This window comes from Hyperolius riggenbachi, chromosome 8 (genome assembly GCF_040937935.1).
Source record: "Hyperolius riggenbachi isolate aHypRig1 chromosome 8, aHypRig1.pri, whole genome shotgun sequence".
NCBI lineage: Eukaryota > Metazoa > Chordata > Amphibia > Anura > Hyperoliidae > Hyperolius > Hyperolius riggenbachi.
In genome coordinates, this window is record NC_090653.1 from 242025999 (window position 1) to 242053649 (window position 27651).

At 44.3% G+C, this 27651-nt stretch overlaps 1 protein-coding gene across 1 annotated transcript in view; it reads right to left on the reverse strand.

Annotated features, from left to right (window-relative positions):
- HMCN2 (hemicentin 2) overlaps positions 1-27651 on the reverse strand; it is a 408064-nt gene that overhangs the window by 175218 nt on the left and 205195 nt on the right. Inside the window, exons 31-40 of the mRNA XM_068248458.1 lie at positions 21984-22262; positions 20327-20608; positions 20081-20189; positions 17401-17570; positions 13718-13872; positions 8736-8832; positions 3147-3242; positions 1295-1471; positions 296-447; positions 55-178 (exon numbers count right to left, since the gene is read on the reverse strand). Of these exons, the coding sequence (XP_068104559.1) occupies positions 55-178; positions 296-447; positions 1295-1471; positions 3147-3242; positions 8736-8832; positions 13718-13872; positions 17401-17570; positions 20081-20189; positions 20327-20608; positions 21984-22262 (1641 nt within the window). The remainder of the gene's footprint in view (positions 1-54; positions 179-295; positions 448-1294; positions 1472-3146; positions 3243-8735; positions 8833-13717; positions 13873-17400; positions 17571-20080; positions 20190-20326; positions 20609-21983; positions 22263-27651) is intronic.

Consider the following 27651-nt stretch of genomic DNA (forward strand, 5'->3'; position numbering starts at 1 on the left):
CCATCCTCCTCAGCTGCATTATCTTTTCACAAAGGACAGAGACCTCCAGCTTACCATACACCTGCAGCTCAGTGTCATGGCTGTCCTCTCCTGCAGAATTAACAGCGACACAAGTGTAGATTCCAGAGTCAGTCACATGGGCTGCAGACAGGGAGAGGATTCTTCCCTGCTCTAAAATCTGAAGGACAAATGCAAAAGAGTAATCAGAAGGTGTTAGATGGGCTCCATTTATTTACTTAAGAAGTTATAGACAAATGTGAAAACTACAGAAAAAAGTTGGGATTCACACACTGACCTGGAGGCCGGCACTTGCTGTGGAAACCGGGATTTCGTCCTTCAGCCACATTAGCGTTGGTTCTGGAACCCCTGTTGCGTTGCACTCCAACCAAACCTGCTCATTTACCAGGAAAGTGGCCAGTTCCGTCAACGAAACAATTTTTGGCACCACTGAGGTTAACAAATAAAAGCAGCAAGTGGAAAGTTAGTGGATTCCTATTAAAGAGAAACTCCTTATTCACAGGGAAGGTGGAAATTCTGATTCCTATTTTATATTAGAGTGCAGTTGGGTGCATCTTTATCAATGCCAATGCAAAGCACATATAACTATGCTTTGTTCCTTTTTTTCTTTTCCTGCCTGAAAGAGTTAAACATCAGGTATGCTATTGACAATTTCTGTCTGGGTCGGGAATCTGCTTTAGCAATATGATTACATAGCTAGGAGCATCTTTGAGAGAGTAAAGCTATGCATACACTTGAAGGTTTTGTCGCCTGAAACAACAAATACTGATCATTTCAGTACACAGTTATGCAGTGATCACTGTACAGATGTGCCGCTCAGCTCCTGTTCTATGGTGAGACGCGGAAGAGGAGTGGGAGGCGTCCTGCTGTGAGAACTTCAGTAGAAGTACCTGCAGTAGTCAGTTGGTAGAGATCCAGGACGATGGATAAGTCACTCATGACTTCCTCAATGTCAATGGGGGACAACTGCACACAACTTAAAGTGTTAGTAGGTGTGGTTAGTGCTGTTTGGGGACGGGACTGAATTTTTCAAAGTTAATTGCAGATGATAGCAGTGCAAGTCTGTGGTGATGGTGAAGGAAGTGACTAGTGAGGAGATTTCTACATAAGCTAATCACGCAGCTTCTACACAGATACAAGCAAGCTTCTAGCACAGAGCAAGGAAATAATCTATTCATATCTGACAACAAAGAGCTGCAAACTATTTTCCCTGTGTGACCTAGCCATAAAATGCGATTGCCTTTATAAAGACGCCAAGAACAATGCGGACGCTCACCATAAACCTCCAGGGAGAAGCGAAGTTCAGTGCTGCCAGCCGTGTTGGACGCCACGCAGACATATTCTCCAGCATCAGCGACCCCAACTCTCTCGATCTGCAGGATCTTGCCCTCATTTAGAAAGGTGATGCCAGGCATGCCAGACAGCAGCTGCCCACCTTTGTACCAGGAAACCACTGAAGACAGACATAACATTGACAGAGTAAACCATACCTGCTTTTTACTGTACAGGTTTTACAGCATATCTCTGCTCATAGTCAACATGGAAAAGATACTTAAAGTGTACCTGAGACAAAGGTTAAAAGAAGTTTTATACAGACCTCGGGCTTCCTCTAGCACCCTTTATGCTGATCTGTCCCTTGGTGTCCTTCTCCGACCGCCTGGCCCGGTAACTTCGGGAGTTGGGGCTTTCTGCGCATGCGCGGCCCAGCCCTTTGCGCTCCCATAGCTGGCACATGGCCGTACTGCGTTTATACCAACTGGCTGAATCCCCGGGCCAGATTGCGGAGGATCCAGGCGGCGGCAGAGGACAGATCAGCATAAAGGGGGCTAGAGGAAGCCCCCGGTATTTATAAAGCTTTTTAAAGAGGCACTGTGGTGACATGTAGTCAGATGAAGTATAGTTAAAAGGATACCAATTTTACAATTTTTTAATAATCCTGCTTCCAGCATCAGAAACCGTTCCTATAGCTACATATATCACTGTATTGTAATATGTAACCCCGCCCTTCCAGTGATGCTTAGCCTAGGCAGTTTAGCTATGCGGAATTGAACTAATCAAACTAATCTCCACAAGCAAGTTCCAAATACATCCATGTGCACCATACACACACCAGCATAAGCTGTGTGCATGCGGACAATGGTCGCAGAGAGGGAAAGAGAGAGAGTACTGGCCACAAGGACTAGCTACAAAAAAAAAGCACAGATTCCCAGGTCATCGTCTCAAGTTAGGACATTCAAATAAGTTATAAGGAAGGAGCCAGAGGGGGTGTGGCCAACAAAACAGAAAAATTAGTTAACCCTTTGCACACTCTCATGCAAATGCTAATCGTCCAGGAACGACTACTATTCCTACAGCTAAGTTTAAATGTACCGGAGACGACTAATATGGGGTAATAATATCTACCTGGTGCTTCCTCCAGCCCCATAAAGTGGGGCTCTCCGTCCTCTCCGGCTGCTCCGTTATGTACTTATCCCCTCTAGTAATCAGTCCGGCTGTGCTCTCCTGCGCATGTGCGGCTTGGCTGCGGGCGCACCTCCCTTCATGCTCCCCAGCCAGGGGCATGCTGGACCTGCGCAGGCGCAAAGCGCTCTTGGGAGCGGGTGCACGACGGGAGAGCTTGCATGGCTGGGCATGCGCACAACTGGTCAGATTACCGGGAGGGATAGCCAATGTACGGAGCGACTGTAGAGGATGGCTAAGAAGCCCACACACCTCATGGGGCTGGAGGAAGCCCCAGGTATTAATACATACCTCCATATTAGTCATCTCAGGTACACTTTGAATGCCGGGATGTTACAAAAAAAAACAAACATCATTCTCTTGTGTAGTCACAAACGCCGCATAGAGGCTCCCCAGAGTTCGTACGTGACTACGCGGTGTATGTAACTAACCAACAGAATATATTCTTTTGTAACAAAGACCATGGCTTTTAACTTAGCTGTAGGGTAAAGAAGAAACTAACCAGAGTAATTACAATAAATATATATATATTACGCACAGTAAATACTTTTTGCTGTATTTTTTTTGTTATTAATCAATTTTCTTGTTTATCCACTGACCATGATTAAAAAAAAAATGAGAATAACATAAACATACATGTTTAATGACAGTGTTTGTGTATTTCTTACCAGGCAATGGACTCCCTGATGCCAAGCATTCTAAGGATGCTGGGAGATTTTCCACCACAGTATGGTTAACATCTGTCGGCTCAATATTGGGTGGCACTGAAATCAATGAAAATATCCAAAGATATAGCTTTTACACAGACACAGCGCTTGCCACAGCGAGAACAGAAAAGCAGATTTTTCACATTTTACATTCAATTCAAAGGATACCCAAACTGATATGTGTATGTATAGTGCTAAGCATACTAATAACTAGGCTGTGTTCCTTTTTTATTTTTTTGCCTGAAATAATTAACATTTACAATTCTTTCATATGCAAATGGCTGTTTCTCTCAAGATAGGACCTAGTCTGGTTATAGCATACCCATCACTGATCAGGTATATTAGCCACAAAACCCTTTCCTTGCTGAGATCTGCTTCTGAGAGCAGGAGATAAATAAAAAGGTCAATGGTTCATATATTTTAGTTTCTGGGACACTGAAACTCTGTGTCAGCATATCAGATAATACAACATTAAAGAGAATCTGTATTGTTAAAATCGCACAAAAGTAAACATACCAGTGCGTTAGGGGACATCTCCTATTACCCTCTGTCACAATTTCGCCGCTCCTCGCCGCATTAAAAGTGGTTAAAAACAGTTTTAAAAAGTTTGTTTATAAACAAACAAAATGGCCACCAAAACAGGAAGTAGGTTGATGTACAGTATGTCCACACATAGAAAATACATCCATACACAAGCAGGCTGTATACAGCCTTCCTTTTGAATCTCAAGAGATCATTTGTGCGTTTCTTTCCCCCTGCATCTCTCATGCAATGAAGTTTCAGTCTGCTCTTTTCTTCCTGCAAACAGCTTTGCCCTTGTCTGTAATTCCTCACTATGTGAAAGCCCAGCCCAGAGGACAATTTTCCAGCTTGTAAGAGAGAAGAGAGAAGCTGCTCTAATCTAAATATCACACAGGCAGTGTGCATAGAGGGGCCTGGAAGGGGTAGTTCATAGCAGAACCACAACACTGAAGAACTTCGCAGCCTTCCAGACACAGGCTGACAAGTCTGACAAGAGAGAGATAAGTTGATTTATTACAGAGACTGTGATAGTACAAAGTGCTGCAGTTAGCCAGAACACATTAGAATAGCTTTTGGAACTTGTAGGATGATAAAAAACAGGATGCAATTTTTGTTACGGAGTCTCTTTAAAGCAAATCTGAAGTGAAAATAAATGAATACTTGTATATGTAGTATGGATAAGTAGGGATAATAAATAGAACAGTCTAGAAAAGTCTCATATTGTTTTCCAGTACAGGAAGTGTTAAAACATATAAGTGGTTATCTATGCAAAATATTTGCTGAATATAAAAAAAGACAAAATATACCATAAGTAGCAGTAATGAAAAAAAAACCCTATTATGAGTTACTGTATGTTGTTTTTTCTTTCCTGTTTTAATCACTTGACCGGAGGAAGGGTGCAAAGAGCCACGAAACGCATTGTTCCTTTTTTTTTTTTTTTTTTTTTCCTCAGAAAACTTCACTTTCATTTCAAAATTAAATATCTTTACCATACATTGTACCAGTAACACAATTCAAGTTTTATAACAAATGGGATACATGGGAATTAATGTTTATTATCTATGGTTGTTTATTTTACAATTTAAAAATAATAGGTAAAAACTAAGAAACTATGGCCCATATGCAATTTTCTTTTTCTCCTAAGTTTTCTCCTAGTGATAATTTTTCATCTTTAAAGTGGATCCGAGATGAACTTTTACTCATTGCATTATTGTATGTAAAAGAGAGAACCGAGAGCCTAATATAGTGTAGTAAGTCAAGGCAATTGAGTATAGTGAGAAGGAGTAAAATGTATACTCACAAACCAGGGTTACCTCCAGGAAACCACTGTATAGGCTGGTGAGGAGATTGACCTGTCCTCACTCAGGATTAAGAAGTCACTCTCTGTAGACGTGAAGAAAAGGGGTATCCCCCTCCACCAGGGGTGGATATATGATATATTGGAAAGAACAGAGGCGCCAAACGTATAAAAACAATATTTAAAATATTAAAAATTGCTTAGGAGGCAGTGGTGGACTTACCTCCTTCAAGCAGACACAACAACTGTGTATTCAACAAAAGTATATTTATTGGTAAACTCCAGGGGGTAATCACAGTGATTATACTTTTGTTGAATCCACAGTTTGTTGTGTCTGCTTGAAGGAGGTAAGTCCACCACTGCCTCCTAAGCAATTTTTAATATTTTAAATATTGTTTTTATACGTTTGGCGCCTCTGTTCTTTCCATTGCATAATTGTGTTCCTTCCTATTGTTTATAGAGCATTCCTCAAGCCAAATACTTTTTTGTTTTAACCACTTCACCACTGAGGGGTTTTACCCCCTGAGCACCAGAGCAATTTTCACCTTTCAGCGCTCCTTCCATTCATTCGTCTATAACTTTATCATTACTTATCACAATGAAATGAACTATATCTTGTTTTTTCCGCCACCAATTAGGCTTTCTTTAGGTGGGACATTATGCCAAGAATTATTTTTTTCTAAATGTGTTTTAATGGGAAAATAGGAAAAATGTGGGGAAAAAAATAATTATTTTTCAGTTTTCGGCCATTATAGTTTTTAAATAATGCATGCTACTGTAATTAAAACCCATGAAACGTATTTGCCCTTTTGTCCCGGTTATAAAACCATTTAAATTATGTCCCTATCACAATGTTTGGCGCCAATATTTTATTTGGAAATAAAGGTGCATTTTTTTCATTTTTGCGTCCATCCCTAATTACAAGCCCATAGTTTATAAAGTAACAGTGTTATACCCTCTTGACATAAATATTTAAAAAGTTCAGTCCCTAAGGTAACTATTTATGTATTTTTTTTAATTGTAAATTTTTTAATTTTTTTTTAATTACAAAAAAAAATAAATGGGGAGTGTGGGAGGTAATGAGTTAATTTTATATGTAAAAGTCATTTATTTGTATGTGAAAAATGTGTAGGGTGTAGTTTACTATTTGGCCACAAGATGGCCACAGTAACTTTTTGTTTTAATGCGACCTCCAAGCTTCCTTCCGGAAGCTTGGAGGAAGTATAAGGAGGCTGGACACGTGAGTTTTTTCTCACAATGATCGCGCTGCCCATAGGAGAGCAGCTGATCATTGCGGGGCTTAGATCAACGAACGGGAATGGATTTTCCCGTTCATTGATCTCTGGGCGAGCGGGCGGCGTGTTTACTAGCGGCGGGCGGCGTGTTTACGAGCGGGAGCGCGGGCAGCGTCGGGAACGCGGAAAGTACGTGTTTCTCCGTCCCTGGTTGTTAAAGGATGGAAAAAGGGGCGGAGAAATACGTACGCGCGGGGGTAAAGTGGTTGATACTCTTATTCCCTATAAACTAAACAAGCCTCACCCACAGGTTTTCAGAGAGCCAAGGCATTTTCAGAGAGTAACAAGGGCTCATGGGAGCTCAGTCTGGGCAGGAGGAGGGGGAGGTATTACTAGCCAGAGATTTCAGAGGCAGAGGGGAGGAGGAGGGGGGATTAGGTTTTTTCACAGGCTGAGTGCTCAAGATGCAGATAAGCTTGCCTGTTTGTAATGTTTACAAACAACATGGCTGCTGTCATTGTATCACAGGAAGAAATAATCATTCTATTGAAGCTGTTTGCAGCTAGATTTGCTGTGCAAACTATGTAAACTTTAGATAAGATATATTCACTAAGCTTATCTCCTGTCTTTATTAACTCTTCTAGAGTTGTTACCATGGTGATAAGGCATGTAGTATTCAGGAAACATTTTACCTCAGGCAAACCTAAAGTTAACTCTTCTGTCTTTAAAGGGAACCTTAACTGAACGGGGGGTAAAGAGTTTCACTTACCTGGGGCTATTACCAGCCCCCTGCAGCAGTCCTGTGCCCTCGGCGCCGCTCTGGAATCCTCTGGTCCCCCGATGTCACTTAGTTTCGTTTTTGATGACTCACCAGTCGCCGGCCGTCATGCGTATTATTGGACGCATTCACCAATGCAATTAGCGCTATTGCGGACCGCAACGCGTACAAAAATATGCGTTGCCGCATTCCGCACGCGTAGATATGCGGCAACGCGTATTTTTGTACGCGTTGCGGTCCGCAATAGCGCTAATTGCATTGGTGAATGCGTCCAATAATACGCATGGCGGCCGGCGACTGGTGAGTCGTCAAAAACGAAACTAAGTGACAGCGGGGGACCAGAGGATTCCAGAGCGGCGCCGAGGGCACAGGACTGCTGCAGGGGGCTGGTAATAGCCCCAGGTAAGTGAAACTCTTTACCCCCCGTTCAGTTAAGGTTCCCTTTAAGTTAACTCTTTAATCCTTAAAATAACTCCACAGTTAAAGACAGGCTGTTCATTAAAGAGTAACTGTCAGGCTACAAAAGCTAATTTAAACCTCTATTCTCCTGTGTTAAACAGTTTAGAAGGAAGCCAAAAAGGCATTACTGAAGATAAAAATCTCTCTTACATTTGATGTGTGCTTATCAGCAAAGCTGTTATTCCCAAGCTCTTAAGAAGACGCAAGCCGCATACCATACTGCAAAGCATTCTGGGGCTCTCCCCTCGGCTGCTAATGAGACGTTACAGGGTCAAGTAACAATAGCATGTAACTCAGTCCAGTGCACAGCACTGATAAATCTCCCGGCAGAGAACATTGCAGGAGTCCGCTATTGTTCCTAGCCACATGGCTAATTAATATTCACTGCACACTAGTGTTATTCAGTACGAGCTTTTCTGTGATCAGGAAGCAGGGAGGACATGACGACACATTTGGCTTCATAGGAGACAGACAAACATGGAACCTGCCATGAGCTGTCAGGAGCATCATTCTCTGCATATACTATATAAAAATTCTGTGAAATCCAAACGTGGACAGTGAAATCATATGTAATGTAAGTACAGCCTATATTTAGCTACTGATATATGTGTTTATTTTCTCTGAGACCTTATACCTAACAGCTCCTCTTTAACTGCGTGTGAAAATAACTACAGAGGAGGTAACTTAACTACAGAGGAGGTAAATTAACTACAGAGGAGGTAAATTAACTACAAAGGAGGTAACTTAAGGAATGAAGAGATAAGATAACTCTCTCACTGTGTGGAGGTAAGTTTTCTCTTGCCTTATTATCTCCAGCATGATCTTAGTGAATTGAGGCCAATGACAAGTTACTTGTTATAGTTAGTTTTTCATCTCGGATCCGCTTTAATTTAAAATAACTTTTAGCACTTTACAATGGTAAAAGTACCAATAATTAGGTGTAAAAGTACTGTCAAATGTATATGAGTATTTGTTTGCTAGCTGGTGGTTTAAAGGGTATTTTTTACAAGTTGTAAAAATATCACCTAGGAAAAAACTCAGGAGAAAAAGTAAATTGAATATGGCCCAATGTCTTTTTTCAGTTTCTTTCTTCTATTTCCCTAAATAGGTAATAAAATAATTACTGGTGGTTTGGTTTGTCCCCCAACCCCCCCCCCCCCCCCCCCCCGCAAAAACAAAGAAAGTAATTAATGTATATAATTTGCTCCATTGTTGCAGACATTACTTGGTAATACAGTTTAAAAAAAAAAAAAACTCACCAAGCACATTCAGTACAACATCTCGTCTCCCCTCTCCAGCAGAATTTGCAGCCACACAAGTGTAGACTCCTTCGTCATCAATGGAGATTTCATCAATCTGTTGGCGAATATATCAATACACATGTCAGACTACTGTTCATAAGTAAGCTCCTCTTTCAGAACTTGTTTACATCAGTGGTTCAGCTGTGCTTAGCCAGCAGTTCGGCTTCTTTGGAAAATTACAAATGCAGTACAAACACAATGCATGCGTATACTGCAAATTTGAGGCGCTCGCACCGAGCGCTGTAATAACAGTGCAGGAGAATTGAGCGCAGCCGGCGCCACCGGCCGTACTAGGAATTACGCCTATAGCGGCGCACAGTGAGTAACTTCGGCTCTGTCAGAAGACAGAGTTACGTTTAAAACACTGTATTTTGGCCGCCAGCAATAGCTGGAAGCCGAATTACATCATTCCCCACTATCCACGTGGACCTGGAGGGGGAATAGTAATTAACGCCGCTGGTACTTGTGCACTAGCAGGCTTAGCCATATAGTGGCTATATCCTGCGTCCAAGTCTCCCAGCGGTGATTTCATAGTTATGTGCTCGCACTGCATTTTGAATAAAGGTTGTTGAGTTGGCATTGCAGTGATGTCAGATACATTTACAGCTGCCTGCAACAAGGTAATAGGTGAGGCCAGAGGACTGTGCCATCATGTGGAGAACAGGGAGGTATAAAAACTGAAAGCTGTGTTGCTTTGCCCAGATGAGAAGAACTCAGTATGCATCAAATATTTACACCGTTTACCTTTCATAACCTTAAATGTTTTCGGAACAACATGAATGGTGAAAATTCTTCCAAAGGGGCAGCTGCAGAACTGTCTACCATAATCTCCTCCTCTTCTCTTGTCACTTTTTCCAACTTATCACTGAGCAGAAGCTGAAGGGGGCATGTCAGGCAGTGAGATCCTGCTTGCCTTGTGCTTGCATCAAGAGAGAGGCCACACCTTATCACTGAGCAGAAACTGAAAGGGGTGTGTCTGGCAGTGAGACCCTGCTTGCCTTGTGCTTGCACCAACAGATAGGCCCCACCTTATCATTAAGCAGATGAAAGGGGCGTGTCAGAGAGTGAGATCCTGCTTGCCTTGTGCTTGCATCAAGAGAGAGGCCACACCTTATCACTGAGCAGAAACTGAAAGGGGTGTGTCTGGCAGTGAGATCCTGCTTGCCTTGTGCTTGCACCGAAAGATAGGCCCCACCTTATTATTAAGCAGATGAAGGGGGCGTGTCAGAGAGTGTGATCCTGCTTGCCTTGTGCTTGCATCAAGAGAGAGGCCACACCTTATCACTGAGCAGAAGCTGAAGGGGGCATGTCAGGCAGTGAGATCCTGCTTGCCTTGTGCTTGCAGCAAGAGACAGGCCCCACCATATCACTGAGCAGAAGCTGAATGGGGCGTGTCAGGCAGTGAGATTCTGCTTGCCTTGTGCTTGCCGCAACAGAGAGGCCCCACCTTATCACTAAGCAGAAGATGAAGGGCTGTGTCAGACAGTGAGATGCTGCTTGCCTTTTGCTTGCAGCAAGAGAAAGGCCAAAGTGCTTTTATAAGCTGCTCCACAGACCTGCACAGGCCACTAATTGATGACAATTCTGAACCAAGGGGATGATGGACATCATTTTCAGGATTATTTATATGACCACTGATAGCAATGGCATGTAATGGACTCTATAGTTCTACTTTAACCCGTTCAGGACCATAGGCTTTCACCCACCCTAGTGTCCAGGCTATTTTTACAATTAAGTGCTCTGCAGCTTTAAGAGCTTGCTGCAGAGCCATATCACTTAGCAGGCAAGTGAACCCCCCTCCTTTTCTGCCCACTAACAGAGATTTCTGTTGGTGGGCTCTGATCGCTGGTGTAATGTTTATTTATTTTTTTCATTTATTTGTATTTTTTTAAAAATAAATTTCTCTATTTTTTCATTTATTTGAATTACTCCCCTCCCTCCTCTCGCCAGCCAATCAGGACGATCCTCTCTCTTAGGCACCAGCCTATGAGAGGGGATCAGAGCCTCTCTAGGGGACAGCCGCGTCACTCGGCTGTCCCCAGCACAGCGCTGCAGTAGATCGCAGCGCTGTACAATGTAAATAGACGTCAGTTTCGCCATCTAACATTCTCCTAGCGGTGATCGCCGCTGGTAGACTGATCTCCGTCACTCATGCGGGGATGCGTGCCCGATCCCTTGTGAAAACCCGCCCCGGGACTTGATGCCTTTAAGCGTTAGGCAGTCATGGGGCTGCCACCTTTCTGATGCCTATCGGCGTTAGGCGGTCGGGAAGGGGTTAAACTCTAAAAAATAAAAATTTCAAAAAAACACTGAATTGAGTTAATTAAATCAATATACATAAGACCCTGCCTTTCATTGTTCACGTGTAAAAAACATTTACACTGTACATTTCCCACTTCTTCTTTTTTGCTTTTGCCAGATAGGCTGTCTTCTTAAAGCAAAACTGAAGCGAACTAAAAAAAAAGATACTCACCTATGGAAAGGGAAGGCTATGGATCTTATAGAGCCTTCCCGGTGCTCTCTCAGTGACCTTGTTCCAGCACTGTCACCTCTGTTCAAATTTGAAACCTCCGGGAGCCCTCAGTAACCTTCGGTAGCACTCATGTCCCCGAGTGCTGTGGACGGGAGGCTCCATACTGCACATGCTCGAGGACACGAGTGCTTCCAAAGCCTGCTAAGGATCCCCAAAGGCGTATTCGACCAGCTCATCGAATCATTTCAATGGGGGTGACAGCCGTGGGACGAGGACATAGAGAGTAGCGCCACCAAAAAAATGGCGTAGTAGTGTGATGCCGATAATGACATCTTGCTACTAAGTTTATTTAAAGTGTTAGAAATGTCCTAAAACGTTAAATAACCTTAGTAACAAGATTTAATTATTGGCATCTGCATACATTACCTACCTGGTCCTGGCGCCACTTCCTAGTTAGTGTGTAGGAGTCCTGCAGCCAGCCAATCAACATGCAAAACTAACAAGGAAGTGGAGGAGACGCAATCGTCCGGGATCAGGTAATGTATTCCTTCACCCCTGTCTACTCTCACACAGGACCCTCACTCTACCTAAGCCTAATGCTTAACATACACGGTACGTTTATGCATCGGTATCGAGCCAGCGGCTCGATGCCGGCGCGTCACCGCTCGTCCGTGCCTGCGGATCGATTCCTGCTCGTGTCCGCGGGCATTCCTTATCAGCCGCTCGATTCCGCGCTATTGTCCGCCCGCGGGGATCGAGCGGGGAATCTATCCGGCGGGTCATCGGACCTGTTGGATATTATCAATTGAGCCATCAGCGGCTCGATTGATAAGGAATAAACGCACCGTGTATGTTTAGCATTACGCTAAGACCCCGCAGGTGCCTAACCCTAACCACTCCACCCCAGCTGCCTAACTCTAGCCATTCTACCCTGGCTGCTTAACCCTTACCACTTCACCCCATGCCTAACCCTAACCCGCTGGCTAATTAAATGTACTCAATACCACCACAGGCGGCAATAGTAAAAGCCACAATTTGCATAATAAAAGCCACAATTAGCCGCAAGGAGGTTAAATTAAGGTGCCCGATAAAGATAGCGCCCGCCATTTATCGGGCACCAAATTTTAACCTCCTTACCGCTAATCATGGCTTTTCATTTTTATGGAGACTCTTCCTGTGCCATTTTTATCTGCTCCCCCAGAGCCTTCCTTCTCCATAGGTGAGCATCTGACTTTTTTTTTTTTATTCACTTTTAACTTTTTTTTACTTTTAATGTGCTGCTGATAAGATATAATTACAGCCACTGCATTGAGGAAGCATATTTGTGATGTTTTCAAACCTGTTTTAAGCCCCATCTACACAGAGGGACATTGTAGCGATCCGGCGGCTCGATTAGCCGCCGGATCGCCTCTTCCGCGTGCCCGCCGCGTCCCCGCTCGCGCGCCGCATTCGATTCCCCGCTCGTGCCCGCTCGTCCCCGCCGGCGCCGCTTATCTCCCGCACGATTCCCTGCCATTGTCCCCTCGCGGGGATCGAGCAGGGAATCGGCGGTACGGAGATCCGTCCTGTCGGATCTTATCAATCGAGCCGCATCAGCGGCTCGATTGATAAGCAGCATCGCGGCCGCATCTACTCGTGTAGATGCGGCTTTACAAAGCAGGCCATTCCTGCTGACTCCTGTAAAGATTTTATCAGTGTGGCCCTGCTTGATGCTCTTTCCTCCATGCAGTGACCCAATTACATCTTATCAGCAGCACAATTAAGACAACAGCCTCTTCCCTTTATGAGCAAAGGCAAGAAAGAACAAAACTTTTTTTTTATACTTGAACAATTAAAATAACATGATTGTAAGGCAGGGTCTTAAAGATATTACTGTAACACAATACAGTGGTTTTTTTTTTATTTTTTTAGAGTTTAAAGTGGATCCAAGATAAACTTTTACTCATTGCATTATTGTGTTCCTTTTCATATAGTTTATAGGTCATTCCTCAAGCCAAATACTTTTTTTGTTTTGTTTTAATACTCTAATACCCTTTAAACTAAAGAAGCCTCGCCCACAGCTCCTTTTGTGCCTTGGCACTGTAGCAAGGGCTTATGGGAGCTCAGTCTGGGCAGTAGGAGGAGGAGATTACTGGCCATTGATTTCAGAGGCAGAGGGGAGGAGGGAGGAGGATAGGGGACTGAATTTACACACAGGCAAACTGATAGCATCTCCAGCCCTCAGCCTGTGACAATGTGACAAACAGAACATGGCTGCCCTCATTGTATCACAGGAATAAATAATCATAAACTTTTGAAGCTGTTTGCAGCTAGATATGCTGTCTAAACTTTAGATAAGATATATAGACAAGTTACTTGTTATAGTTAGTTTTTAATCTCGGATCCACTTTAATAGCACTTTTACAGGCCATTTTACCATATAGCTGTTAAACGGGGCAATACGTAGAGCATAAGGTGTAATCTGTACCTGCAGCTTGGCCACGTTGACCGATAGCTGGAATCCATCCTTCCACCAGCTCACAGCAGGAGGAGGAGATCCAGAGACATCACATTCCAGAACTAGTGGCTCCCGGAGTTTAGCGGTGACGCTGCTACCACCAGCAATGGTGACCACAGGAAGCTCTGCCGTAGGAGAAAACACGTGTCAGTAAATGGTCTGGCTAGATATCTAGGTTAGTTTAGCATACAAAATACCTCCTTCTTAAAATAAATACATAAAACAAGATAATGGCCCTTCCATGAAAATTTGAAACACTGGAGGTGAGTTATAGAAGATAACCAGTGAAGAGAAATGCAGGAAAATCTGCTTACCCCTTGGATCACATCAAACTAGTACTCTGTTGCTGCGCTCTTCTCATGCGTTCCGCAGACACCTCTGCTTCTTCAGAGACCCACAGGGTAAGTAGGTTTTCCTTACAGGTTTATATACACTCTTTTACAACATTGCTATTTGGACAGCAGTTTATTGCAGGGATACCAGCTGGATTCTTTTTCTAGCGAGGAGAACGCCAGTGCATACCGCTAAGGCTGCATCTGAAATGACCACCAGCTCAGTGTGCAGCACCTAAATAGACTTCCTGCACACCTCGCATTCAATTCAGATGCAAATTCGATTCTTTTTCTAGCCTACTGACCCGTTCATATGTTTACTTGAAATTATGGATCACCTGTTGCCTACTTATTTTTATATTATCTTTCTGGGATAACTATCATGTGAATCACTGTAATATTATTACATTATTGCATACCCTCTGTTTACTAGCTGCAAGTCTTTTAAAGTGTAACTGCAGGGCATAAAATAAAAAATCAATTCTTTATTTTTATCTGGTAAACAGGTAATAAGGATGCTAACCAGGCAATCCAAAAGTTAAAAACTCTATTACTTTTCTTGTTGATAAATTATCATTCCCCAGTTTACCTGACTCTTATTTTGTCCTTTTTTGCTTCTCTACTTCACCTCAGACTTAATGAATGCAGCCTGATTGGCTGAAGCCTCTTTCCCTCCAGTTTTCCCCTCCCACACCTCTGTTCCTCTCTGATTGGCCAATATTTCTCATGCTGAGACAATGCACTTTCTATAGTGAAGGGCGGGCAATGCATACACAATTAGGCAGAGGAGAGTAAGGGAGGAATTGACATCAGGATTGGCTTCAAAATAGCCATAAAAAATGGGAAAATAAAATGGGAAATGCTAAGAAGGATTTTCTCTTTTATTACTGTAGAAAAATCATTATAATCAAAACGTGGACAGTGCAATACATATGTTATGTAAGTAGAGCAAGTATTTATATACTTATATACCGTATATACTTGCAAGCAAGCCGACCCGCATGTAAGCCGACCCCCCCACTTTTACCCCAAAAAACAGGAAAAAATGATTGACCCTCATATAAGCCGGGGGTAGGAAACGCTGGCCGCGTGATCCCCCCAGTATGTCCCAGTATAGCTAGTATAGTGCCCAGTATAGGTAGGTAGTGCTCAGTATAGCTAGTAAAATGCCCCAGTATAGCTAGTATAGTGCTCAGTATAGCTAGTATAGTGCTCAGTATAGCTAGTGAAGTGCCCCAGTTTAGCTAGTATAGTGCTCAGTATAGTGCCCCATTATAGCTAGTATAGTGCCCCATTATAGCTAGTATAGTGCCCCCAGTATAGCTAGTATAGTGCCCCCAGTATAGCTAGTATAGTGCCCCATTATAGCTAGTATAGTGCCCCCAGTATAGCTAGTATAGTGCTCAGTATAGTGCCCCATTATAGCTAGTATAGTGCCCCATTATAGCTATGATAGTGCCCCCAGTATAGCTAGTATAGTGCCCACAGTATAGCTAGTATAGTGCCCCATTATAGCTAGTATAGTGCCCCATTATAGCTAGTATAGTGCCCCATTATAGCTTGTATAGTGCCCCAGTATAGCTTGTATAGTGCCCCATATAGCTAGCATAGTGCCCCATATAGCTAGCATAGTGCCCCAGTATGGGTGGGTGGGTGGGTAGGTGCTGTCCCTCCCCGCTCCCCCCGCGGCCGCCGCTGCTATTACCTTAGGCGGCGCCGCTTCCTCTATCCCCGTCCTCCTCCGGTAACTCATTCACAGCAGCGCGCCTCTCGCTGCTGTGATGACGAGGAAACCATAGAGAGCGGCTTCCTGTAGCAGCGATGCCGTTACTATGGGAACCGCTCTCTATGGTTTCCTGCGTCATCACAGCAGCGGGGGGCGCGCTGCTGTGAATGAGTTACCGGAGGAGGACGGGGATAGAGGAAGCGGCGCCGCCTAAGGTAATAGCAGCGGTGGCCGCGGGGGGAGCGGGGAGGGACAGCACCTATCCACCCACCCACCCATGACTCGCAAGCAAGCCGACCCCCCAACTTTTGGCCCACTTTTGGGGGGTCAAAAATTTGGCTTGCTTGCGAGTATATACGGTATGTGTGTTTTTTTCTGAGATAGTATGGCTGACAGCTCCTCTTTAAAGCAGGATGATTAGCCATACTATGCCAGGGAAAAAACACATATTTTATTAGATAACTACTTGATCTACTCACGTAACCACATGTATTGTACTGTCCACATTTTGATTTCAGTGAATTTTATATAGTAAATTAAGAGAATCCTGTTCCTGGTGGGTACCATGTCTTTTGCCCACAGTTTGAGCAGTGTTCTCCCCAGGCTCTTTTAGCCGGGTGCTCCACCCGACTAGATTTGGTGACCACCCGCCTGTCATTGGCTCACCTTCTCACCACCTCCTATGCTGTAAGCACAGTTGCTATGCATTTTCATCTCTCCCCACCCGGCTGCTTTTTCATGCCACCCGGCTGGAAAAAAATTCTGGGGAGAACACTGTTGAGGCTAAAGCCTGATGTCATTTCCTCCCCTAACTTTTTTTTTTCTTTTCTCCTCCAATCACTGAGTGACCTCAGCCTTGCTTGTAAACAGAAGTGAGCAGAGGATAATATTTCAGCTAGACAGCCCCCCACCCCCCACACACACACCATTCCGATTTTGAATGATTGCACAGCACCCAACTATTTACTCTACTTAATTTAATGAATCCCACATGCCATGCTGCAGCACAACACAATAGCAAACTGGCTGGCTGTGAGTCTGTGACAAACAAACTGCTCACCCTCAGCCAGTCGGCTGCCCTCCATTCCTCCTCCGTCAGTACGGCAGTGCCACCTCCTCCCTTCTGCTGTGCGAGACAAATAAAACACTGCTGCACTCCTGCCTCTCCGCTCCTCAATCAACGTCAGACTTCTCACACAGCACAACAAGCTGCTTTTCCCCAATGATGACCTCTTCACCTCACTCTCCTCTCACTTCTCCTCCTACACTGACTGCATGCTGTTAGTGCAAACACAGTACAAAAATGATGCCCCTGTAATCTCTGCGTCTGATGCAAATGTTTCACCTTGCTTCATGAGAGAACCGGCCCTGCATGGCCCGAGATTTCGTCTTAGTGCCCAACCTCCTATAGGCAGAGGGGCTGCAACCTCATGGTGACACTTTGCACCACATGAATGATGGAGAGGAAGTAATAAGAAGGATGACCTATGTAGCTATTAGTGGATGAAGCATTCAGCATCGATAATGGGTTCTATTGAGGAGGGCATGCAAGGCAAGAAGTACTGAGCAATTTCCAACAGGATGTCCATTCTTACCTTGCACTAAGACATCTACCCCAGCCTCCGCTGAGCCAGCATCTCCTTCTGCTTTACATGTGTACCGCCCGCCATGTCCTGGCTGTACCAGACTTATGCTCAGGGTCCGTCCTCCATCCAATATCTCCAGGCCATCCTGATCGCTGAGCATGTGACCATTTCTCAACCACCTGAACAGGGAAACAGCAGAACTTCAGTAAGAGGAGCACGACACACCAGACATGAGTATCCCCCTGGGGTTATATCAGTTATATATATTACATACTGTTTTGCCCTTGCTTTTAATATGCTCATAAATATTGCAGAGAGCAGAATTTCTGCTGTTGATCACACAGTGTATCCATGGGCGGATTTCAGGCAAGGCCACAAAGGCCATGGCCTAGGGCACCAAGAAGAAAGGGGTGGGCAGCGGGCTAGCACACTTATGCAGTAAAGCTGCTAAACATTTGAACTGCAGCAGTCAGTCAAGTGTCTGGGACTCGGGGGTGAAGGGGCAACTTGCAGTGTATGAGCCGGCATCACTGTCATCTTCGGCCACTCTTCAAGTCTGACTCCAAACTATCAGAGCTGTGGAGGGGCTGGGAAGTTTGTTACATCAAGACCACCAAGACAAGCACGTGAACAAGTATCCTTAGGGACCCGAAACAGCTGTAGTGCCCTGTGTATCCATCCTCACATCCTCGGGGGGGGGGGATGGAGGACAAGTAGTGTTGGAGCTTCCGCTCCAACACGCTGGCATTAAAAAGCACATATGAAGAGAGAACGTCATAAAGATAAATACCTTTTAATGTCAATGATGCTGCTGGGAGTTGGTCTGTGCTTTAATCTAGGCTGTGGCTGCCTCTAAATGGGCATTAAATACTCTGTTCCAGGCCCTGACCCCCTCCCAGGTCGGGATGGCTGACTCGGATACAGTATTTCCACATCACTCCACGCACCTGCGCAGTTTGCTATACAGACGTCCAGGAGCGATTACGTAGTGCAGCTGCGCAGAGCGCTCCCTCTTGGCTGCGTGAATGCATAAAAAGGATATGCTTCGCCAAGCAGTATCTGCGCAGGAAGCTACGACCACCCCAGCCTGGAAGTAAGTTTGAGTCGCCGCTATCGCTACTGACTAACAGAGGGGGACAGAGGAGAAGGGGGGAGCGGTGGGCATGAGGAGAGCCCACTAAACATGCCTGCTCCTGCCGTTTTCATTTTATTTTCCACCACTAAGGTATCCTTAATCCTATGAAAGCACTTACAGGCAGGCACAGGTGTGGGGTGGCTAGTGGGCAGGCACAGCAGCCATTGGGTGGGTCCGGGAAGGGGGGGGGGGCAGGCCTGATGGCGGCCCTGCTCATACCCACCCCACCTGTCTGCATCAAGTCACAGCTTCATATACTCTACGGTAAACTATGGATCTTTCCTATATGTACAATAAAGAGCGGAGTAAGCTAATGTTGGTGCCCGGGTTGAAATTTTGGATTGGAGCTGCAGCAGGGCAGGAATGGGGAGAGACAAGGAGGAATACAAATTGTCTGTGCTATGTTATTTAAAAATAGCATACATAGACACAGGTTAATAGACGCATCACACTGCGGCCGAACTGAAACCAATGCACGGCAATAGAACAGTTTACATTGCATGCTGGTTATGCGCAGTGGTGCGGAGCGATCCGAGAATCTGCAGCATGCATGTCCCATCTCCTCCCATGGGCATCTCCCGATGTGACAGTGACACGAATGAGAGTGGAAGTGATGCGTAGCCACATTGCACCCCTTGGATTCCATTTGCCAGTGGAAACGGGCCCTTAAACAATACCAGTTGCCTGGCAGCCCTGCTGATCTATTTGGCTGCAGAAGTGACTGAATAACACCTGAAACAAGCATGAAGCTAATCTTGTCAAATCTGACAGTAATGTCAAGAACACCTGATCTACTACATGCTTGTTCCGGGTCTATGCCTAAAAGTATTAGGGGCAAAGGATCAGAAGGACTGCCAGGCAACTAGTATTGCTTAAAAGGAAATAAATATGGCAGCCTCCATATCCCACTCGCTTCAGTTATCCTTTACGAATTTATGATCATATGATATAATGAATTGTATGTGTAGTATGGATAATGAATAGAACATTGGTAGCAAAGAAAAGAGTCACATATTTTAATTTTCAGTTATATGTTTGTTTGTTTTTTTATAACATTGCATCATGCTGTCATATTTACAGTTTAGAAACTACACTCTGTCTTTTAAGCTATAAAACAAAGCAGAAATAATGACACTTTGAACTTTCCAGCAGTAAAACCTTATCACAAGCTGTCTCTCACTGTTTCTTGGCTTTTTTAAGTGCTTGAGAAAACAGGACTGTATTCAAACCCAAGTTGGGTCGAATAGCTCAGAGAAGCTCTTTTGCATAGATAAGAACTGAAGTTTTTTTTTTAACTCTTCCTGTACTAGAAAACAATATGAGATTCTTTTCTTTGCTACTAATGTTCTATTTCTTAGCTGTACTACACATACAATTCACTATATCAATATGTTTATTTTTGCTACAGGTTTGCTTTAATGGTACGTTTATGGGATGTGGGATGAAACCAGAGTGCCCTGAGAAAACCCTCATTAACATTGGGTAAACAAACAAACTCCATGAAGATAGTTTCCAGGCTCAGAACTGCCACAGGGACTCTGGTGCTACACTCACCATACTCTGGGAGTTGGGTGCCCAGTCACATGACACAAAAGATCCAATGGGTCATTTTCCACCACAGTCACATGCTGAGCACCGTCACCAATGTGCACTTTGGGCGGGACTAGGAAACAAAAACATTTCACGTTAAAAACAATTAAAACATAATATATGGTATTAGTAATAGTATTTACTGTGTCAGCTGTTTGTTTTTTTTTATAGGTAATGAAAAGATATTATTAGAGCATTTCCTTATCTTACCTAGAATCTCCACAGAGTATTTCAGGGTGGTCTCCCCAGCCAAGCTGATAGCCACACAGGTGAAGACCCCCTGGGTACTTTCAGCCACTGCGGAGATGTGCAGGGTGCGGCCCCCATCCTTTATCTGCAGCCCATCTCTCTCAGACAGCAGCAGCCCATCTTTCAGCCAGGAGAGCACCGGGGGAGGGTGGCCGGTGGCCGAGCACTCGAGGTCCAGAGAGTGACCCACAATGGCTTTAATGGTCAGCGGGTTTTCCCCAGAACCTTCAATGCCTGGAGCCACTAAACAAACAAGAAAAGGACATCGATCATACAAACTATGTAATAATAACCCAATACTGAAATTCCTGCTTTAATACATTTGAGGGAAATAAGAAATTTGGGTGCCCACGTACAGCTGCCATAGAAATTCATATAAATAATGGCTTATGGCGGGAAATTTGGGCAGCGGGCCGCTCGCAATGCAAAATACGGCTACAAATAGTGGGTGCAAGTCTTTGGCAGCGCCCATAAATTAGGCCGAGGGGGGAAAAGGTTAGCCATGGGAGACAGCTGGTTAAGGTTAGGCGTGGGGGGTAGTTAATGTGAACCTGAGGTGAGAGCGATATGGAGGCTTACATATTTATTTCCCTTTAAACAATACCAGTTGCCTGGAATCTCTTCTGATCTATTTGGCTGCAGTAGTGTCTGAATCACACCAGAAACAAGCTTGCAGCTAATTTTGTCAGATCTGACAATAATGTAAGAAACATCTGTTCTGCTGCATGCTTGTTCAGGGTTTACGGCTAAAAGTATTAGCGGCAGAGGATCAGCAGTATAGCTAGGCAACTGGTATTTCTTAAAAGGAAATAAAGATGGCAGCCTCTTCATCAATTTCAACTTAGGGCTGAGGGGGAGGGGGGTTAGGAGACAGTTAAGGTTAGGTGTCAAGGGGGAGTGATTAAGGTTAGGCATTGGTAGAAGCAGAGTTCAGTGGGGGAATAGGATTATGTGTAGCTATAGTAAAATACTGGTATCTATTACTGATATTTTACTATTTTCATTAGCACTGTAAGACTATGGGAGGAAAGCGCTTTACAAATGTTATTGTATTGCATTGTATTATTGCCTATGTGATCAAATTCCAATCAGATTGGGATCGATTGGCTTGACAAATTAGGCCATACTTGACCCATGTATAGGTCCATACAGACGCTAGATAGAAGTCTATTCACACAAACGAGCAACGTTGGTCAAACAAGATTACCCGACAAAAAGAAAGGACGAGCAGTTTAAACGACGTTGTTCATGCACACTGATATTCTAAACAATTATGATATTTGAAAACTGTGCAAGCGGAACTGACATTTCACAACACATGCCCTAGATCTAGAACAATGCCGTTTGAACAACTTAGTTATCTAAATGGATCTGCTAGTTGGATCGGGCAAGAATACCCAATATTGGTCGTTCGTCTTAGTTATTTAGCAACATTTTTTACGACTGTCGTCCAAAATGGCGAAAGCGATCGTTCGATGGAAGTTTTAAAGACTTTTATCGAATGTGTGTACAAGACTTATGGCTAGCTCTATACAATTTACGTCCACTTTTATCTTGGCTCTCAGCACAGTATTTGTAACTGAGATGCAGAGAGCCTATCAATTATTCCACTTCTTACCATAGATTTCCAACAGATAAGTTTTGTCCACATTTCCTGCATTGTTGGTGGCTTTGCAGGTGTATGTGCCCGCGTCAGACAGCTGCACCCTGCTCAGCTGCAGGCTCCTCCCACCATCCCTGTAGGTGGCTCTAGAGCTGGACACGATTGGCCGTTTATCCTTAAACCATGTGATGCTGGGAGGTGGCGATCCCTTGGCGTCACATTTCAGCTCCACTGATCCATGCAGCATGGAAGCCACTGTTGTTGTCTCATTGGATGACCACACCGTGGGCGGGGCTATGGAAAAAACATGAGAAAAGTATATTTAACAATATACATATGTTTAATCATTGCATTTGATGACATCGAATAAATTCTTTATTTCTTTTTGCTTTCATTCTTGTTACATGTAACTGTAGAGATACCCGTTTTTAGATTAAAGAGGAACTGTAGAGAAAATAATATAATAAATATTTATTAATTTATTTAATACATTTATAAATTATTTAGTCAGTGTTTATCCATTATAAAATATTTTCTCATCCTTATTTACATTCAGGTGGTGATATCTTTAGTCCTGTCAGGTGCAGCTCTGGGGAACGTTTGTTTCGGGGGAATTCAGAAGCCAGGGGAAATAATGCCTTGTCTCCCAGAATGCTCTGGGAGGAGAATTCCGCATAGCTAAACAGCCTAGGCTAAACATCGCTGGCAGGGAGGGGACACATACCAATATACGGCAATATTAAGCTACCAGGAGTGTTTCTGATGATGAAACCAGGAAAATTACTGTAAAAGTGGTCATTCTGAATAACTTGCTGCATTCTACTATTTGTCACTATAGTGCCTGTTTAATTCAAACCTATCAAAACTTAGGGCCCGTTTCCACTGGCGCGGTTTCTGCGCCGAATCCGCAGAGTTTCCCCACAGTCAAATCGCGCAGGGAATCTCTGCCATAGGGTAGAATGGCGCCGCCGGCCGAATCGCTTGCACTAGCAATTCGCTGACATTTCCATCCGTTTTGGTGCGGGAGGCTGCAAATCCCATAGCCTTGCATGGCTGATGGGATTCGTCTGTGTATCCGCACACCAGGAAGTGACGCTGCGCGTCTTGCAGACGCGTGCGGCACAAGTGGAAATGAGCCCTTATTCAAATAGATTATTCACAGAACCATTGCCTATTCTGTCCTTCTGCCACCTGCCAGCACTGATGGTAACTGTTGAAAAAGACTAGTTATCAAGGTGTTATGATGATACTCCAAACCAGGAGTGTCAAATTCAATCACAAAAGGGGACAAAATCTAAAACGTAGTCTAAGTCATGGACCACATTTTTTTTTATCAGGACTTAACCTTTATTCAACAATCTCAAACAGGGGCGTAGTAGCAATAGCCATAGCAGCCATAACATCTGTTATGGGGCCCTGGAGTGGTACTTGATGTATTCACTATTAACCTTCTTGTGTTGCTCCACCCTCTGATTTTGTCTCAGTGCCCATTGAATTATATGCAATGTACATTGCATGAGAATGTTACTTGCCCAATTAACTCATATGCATAGGGTAGGGGCTGATGGCATTGCTCAAAAGTGCCTACATCTAATGGCCCCATGAAAGTTTTGCTATGGGGCCCCACTATCCCTAGCTACGCCACTGGTCTCAAACTAAGTGGTGTAACTGTAGCGACTGTTGAGGCCTGCTCCTCCCCCTTCTGAAGAGTAACGCAGTGGAACCATTTAATATTTACCTGCTCCAGTGCTGCCTCGGGTCTCCTCTGATCTTCCTGCCAGCCACACGCTCTATACTGCATACCTACGGGCTCTTGTGGCATGTCATGTGATTGGGAGAAGGAGGTACGCAGCTTAGAGGTTGACTTCCAGGGAGAAAAGAAGAACAATGCATCGCTGGAGCAGGTAAACTTTACACTGCAGTGTTGCGTTACTCTGCTATGTAGGGAGATGGTGTTGGAGCGGAGAAAGGTGTGTGTGTGTGTGTGTTTTACCAGCCACATGGGGGGTTGAGAGGTTTGGATCCCCAGAGCGGGCCCCATGCTAATTTTGTTGGAGGGGAGATGTCTCGTGGGTTATTGCTGCACCCCAGCTCCAACTGACAATGTTGCAGGCAGGCATAAACAATGTCACCAGTGTGCTCCTCTGGATGGGAAGGCAGTGTGCTGTTGTTCTTTTACTGCTTACAATGACGCACATTTGAAGTTCTTGAGGGCCACATAAAATGGCAAGGAGGGTTGCATTGGGCCCACAAGCCATGTGTTTGACACCTGTGCTCTAGATCTAATCTAATACTTACCTGGTCTGCATCAGAGAAGAGGGTCACAAAACCTCAACTGCATACTTGACCCTCAAAAAGTATTAACCCTAACAATCAGCACACTCCACTACCTGAGACAAAAGCTGCTGGTCCAGAGCGGTATGCCCACTCACATGCAGTGAGCAGGGCCGGTTCTAGACTTTTTGCTGCCTGAGGCAAACTTGTGAGGATGCCCTCCCCCCGCACACACACAATTTGGAATAATTGTACAGAACCTGACAATTTACTCTGCTTCATTTAATGTTCTCACATGACATGCTGCTGCTCAACACAAGCCTCCCCCCTCCCCTCACTCACTGTCAGACTCCTCACACAGCACAACAAGCTGCTTTTCCCCAATGATGACCTCTTCACTTCGCTCTCTTCTCGCTTGTCCTCTTACTCTGCCTGCATGCTGTTAGTGTAAACACAGTACAAAAATGCTGCCCCTGTAATCTCTGCGCCTGATGCAAGTGTGTCACCTTGCTTCATGAGAGAACCGGCCCTGGCAGTGAGGAAGCAACATCAAAAACATCAGCTTTTAACTTTCCAGAGGTTCAAAAGAGGGCTGGATCAGTTCACAGGTAAGGGAAAGAACTCCTTTGAAGACTTAGGGCCTATTATGCCAAACTGCAATTCACACAGTGTCCACTAGATGGGAGATTAATACTGATAAATACTGCAATGAACTGACAGGTGTTTATTACTGCAGCTTATGAATCTGTTCTTACAACCCAGTGTTTTTTTTAATGGGAACCTGTAGTGGGAGGAATAGATGAATGCTGCCAGGTTTAGTCTCTTTAAAAAAAATTCCTCTTATCTGGTAGTCATGTTGGTCTGTTGGTTTCAGTAATGTCTTAGTCCCACCCCTGGAACAGCCAGTAGAACACCTGGGGCCATATGCAATTCACTTTTTCACCACTTTTCTCCTAGGAGATCATTTTTCATTTTCGATTTAAAATAACTTTCCAGCAAAAAAACTACCAAAAAGTAGGTGAACAAGTACTAACAAAATTATTTTGAGTATTTTCTTGCTTTCTGCTGGCTTAAAAGGCAGTTCTTTGACAAATTTAAACATATCACCCAGGAGAAAATTCAGGAGAAAAAGTGAATGGCATATGGGCCCAGATCTCTGCACTGGGTCTAAATCTGTGATAAATAATTAAATACAGGCGGTCTACATGGCAGGCAAGTAGCACTTTACAGTGTTAGTGTACTTTTAATTCAACGACACCTGGCAAGTATCATGAAAAGATGTACATGTACAGTCCCAATCCTACTTAGAACCAGGCTGTGTTCATTGTCCTTTTTTCACTGTTATGCTGGGAATACACCATACAATTTTCTGTTAGATTTTCTGTTAGATTGGTCCATACAGGTCTGACACTTTTCACATTGTGCTGTGATAACAGTCACTCATTTCCATATCTGTTCCCCATCAGGTCCTCTCATTATGCTCTGTTTTATGATTGGATGGTAGTGTCCACTTGCATTTTGGTGATATTTGATTGGTCCATGTGACCTTATAGAGAATGTATATAAATGCCTTTGTGTTTGTTACTCTTTTGAGTGAGCCTATAAAGCTTGAGGAAGGAGTTCACCAACCGAAACAGCGTCTGTCGCTGTCCCTGGGCTTTAGCCTTTGTGCAATAAAGAGCTTAAAGAGACTCTGAAGCGACATTAAAAATCGCTTTTTACCTTATAATCAACATGGGCATGTCTGCCCCTGCTAAAACGCTGCTATCCCGCGGCTGAACGAGGGGTCTTTACCCCCCAAATCCCCTCCGTTGTTCCCGGGCAGCGCTTCCTGTTGAGGCAGGGCTATCGGCCGCAGCCCTACCTCTCAGCGCGTCTATCATCACTGATCGCCGCCTCTCCCCCGCCCCTCTCAGTCTTCCTTCAATGAGAGGGGCGGAGAAGGGCGGAGATTCGCCGGCTGATAGACGCGCATGGAGGCAGAGCTACAGCCATTAGCTCTGCCTCCATGAGCAGCAAAATCTACGACCAAGTTGGTCGTGGATTTTGCAGGGGGGGATTTGGGCGGTAAAGACCCCTCGTTCAGCCGCAGTATATCGGCGTTTTAGCTGGGGCAAATATGCCCATGTTGATAATAAGTTAAAAAGCAATTTTTAAGGTCGCTTCAGAGTCTCTTTAAATACATCTCCGTGGTGCTGCTGATCTCTCTACTTTTCATGTCTGTTATATTGTACAATTTGCCTTAGATGATGAAAGAGACAGCACTAGAAGAGGATAGCACTATAAAAATAAACTATGATAATAGTATTGGATGGAGGACTCACCAGAACTAACGATGCTGCTATAGCACAGAAGATAGCGATGACACCTTGGGGAAGGAAGAGCCGCGCACACAACCAATTATAGTAAACAGTAAGAGGTAGTGGTGAGACTAGCAGGGCAGTGCTGAATTAAACAGAAGTTACCTTTTCTAAAAAAATTAAATAAATGAGGGTTTAGAAGGTCTTTAAAAGAACACTATAGATAATTAGCTATTTTTTTTTAATTCAGAGAAATAATAAAATAGGTATGTGGTAGAAGTATTAAAGAAAAGAAATTATAAAAAAAAAAAACAAGCAGAGCTGTCTCATTTATCACCTAATCAGCGGACATCCCCTTGCTGGAGATGCAAATCAGCTCATTCACTTGTGGGGAACAACAAATGTAACTGACATTTTTTAAATTGATAACGGATAAGCACAGAAATTTGTTTTTTAAAAACGGCTGTTACATTTGTTGTCTCCTCCCCTCCAGGGGCAAACCCAGGATTTTCAAGGGGGAGGGGGGGGGGGGGGGGGGGGGATTCCTGAAAGGTCTCCCTCAGCCACCCACAATGCCGTATAATAATATGGTAGGACATCATGCTGGGTAAACATAATGCAATTTCCCCTCCAAACGACTAACAACGGGATCGATCAGGAGCAGTTTGGATACAGATAATTATGAAGACACATTGGTAATAAGGGGGAAGCATTCACACAGCAGGGCACAGGGCTGTGCTCATACCAGACTCTTAAGTTACCCAGAGCTGCTTCATGCTCTGTACACACACTGCTGCTCCATGCTCTTTACACACAATGCTGTTCCATGCTCTGTACACACACCCACTGCTGCTCCATGCTCTGTACACACACTGCTGCTCCATGCTCTGTACACACACACACTGCTGCTCCATGCTCTGTACACACACACTGCTGCTCCATGCTCTGTACACACGCTGCTGCTCCATGCTCTGTACACACGCTGCTGCTCCATGCTCTGTACACAAGCTGCTGCTCCATGCTCTGTACACACGCTGCTGCTCCATGCTCTGTACACACGCTGCTGCTCCATGCTCTGTACACATGCTGCTGCGCCATACTCTGCACAC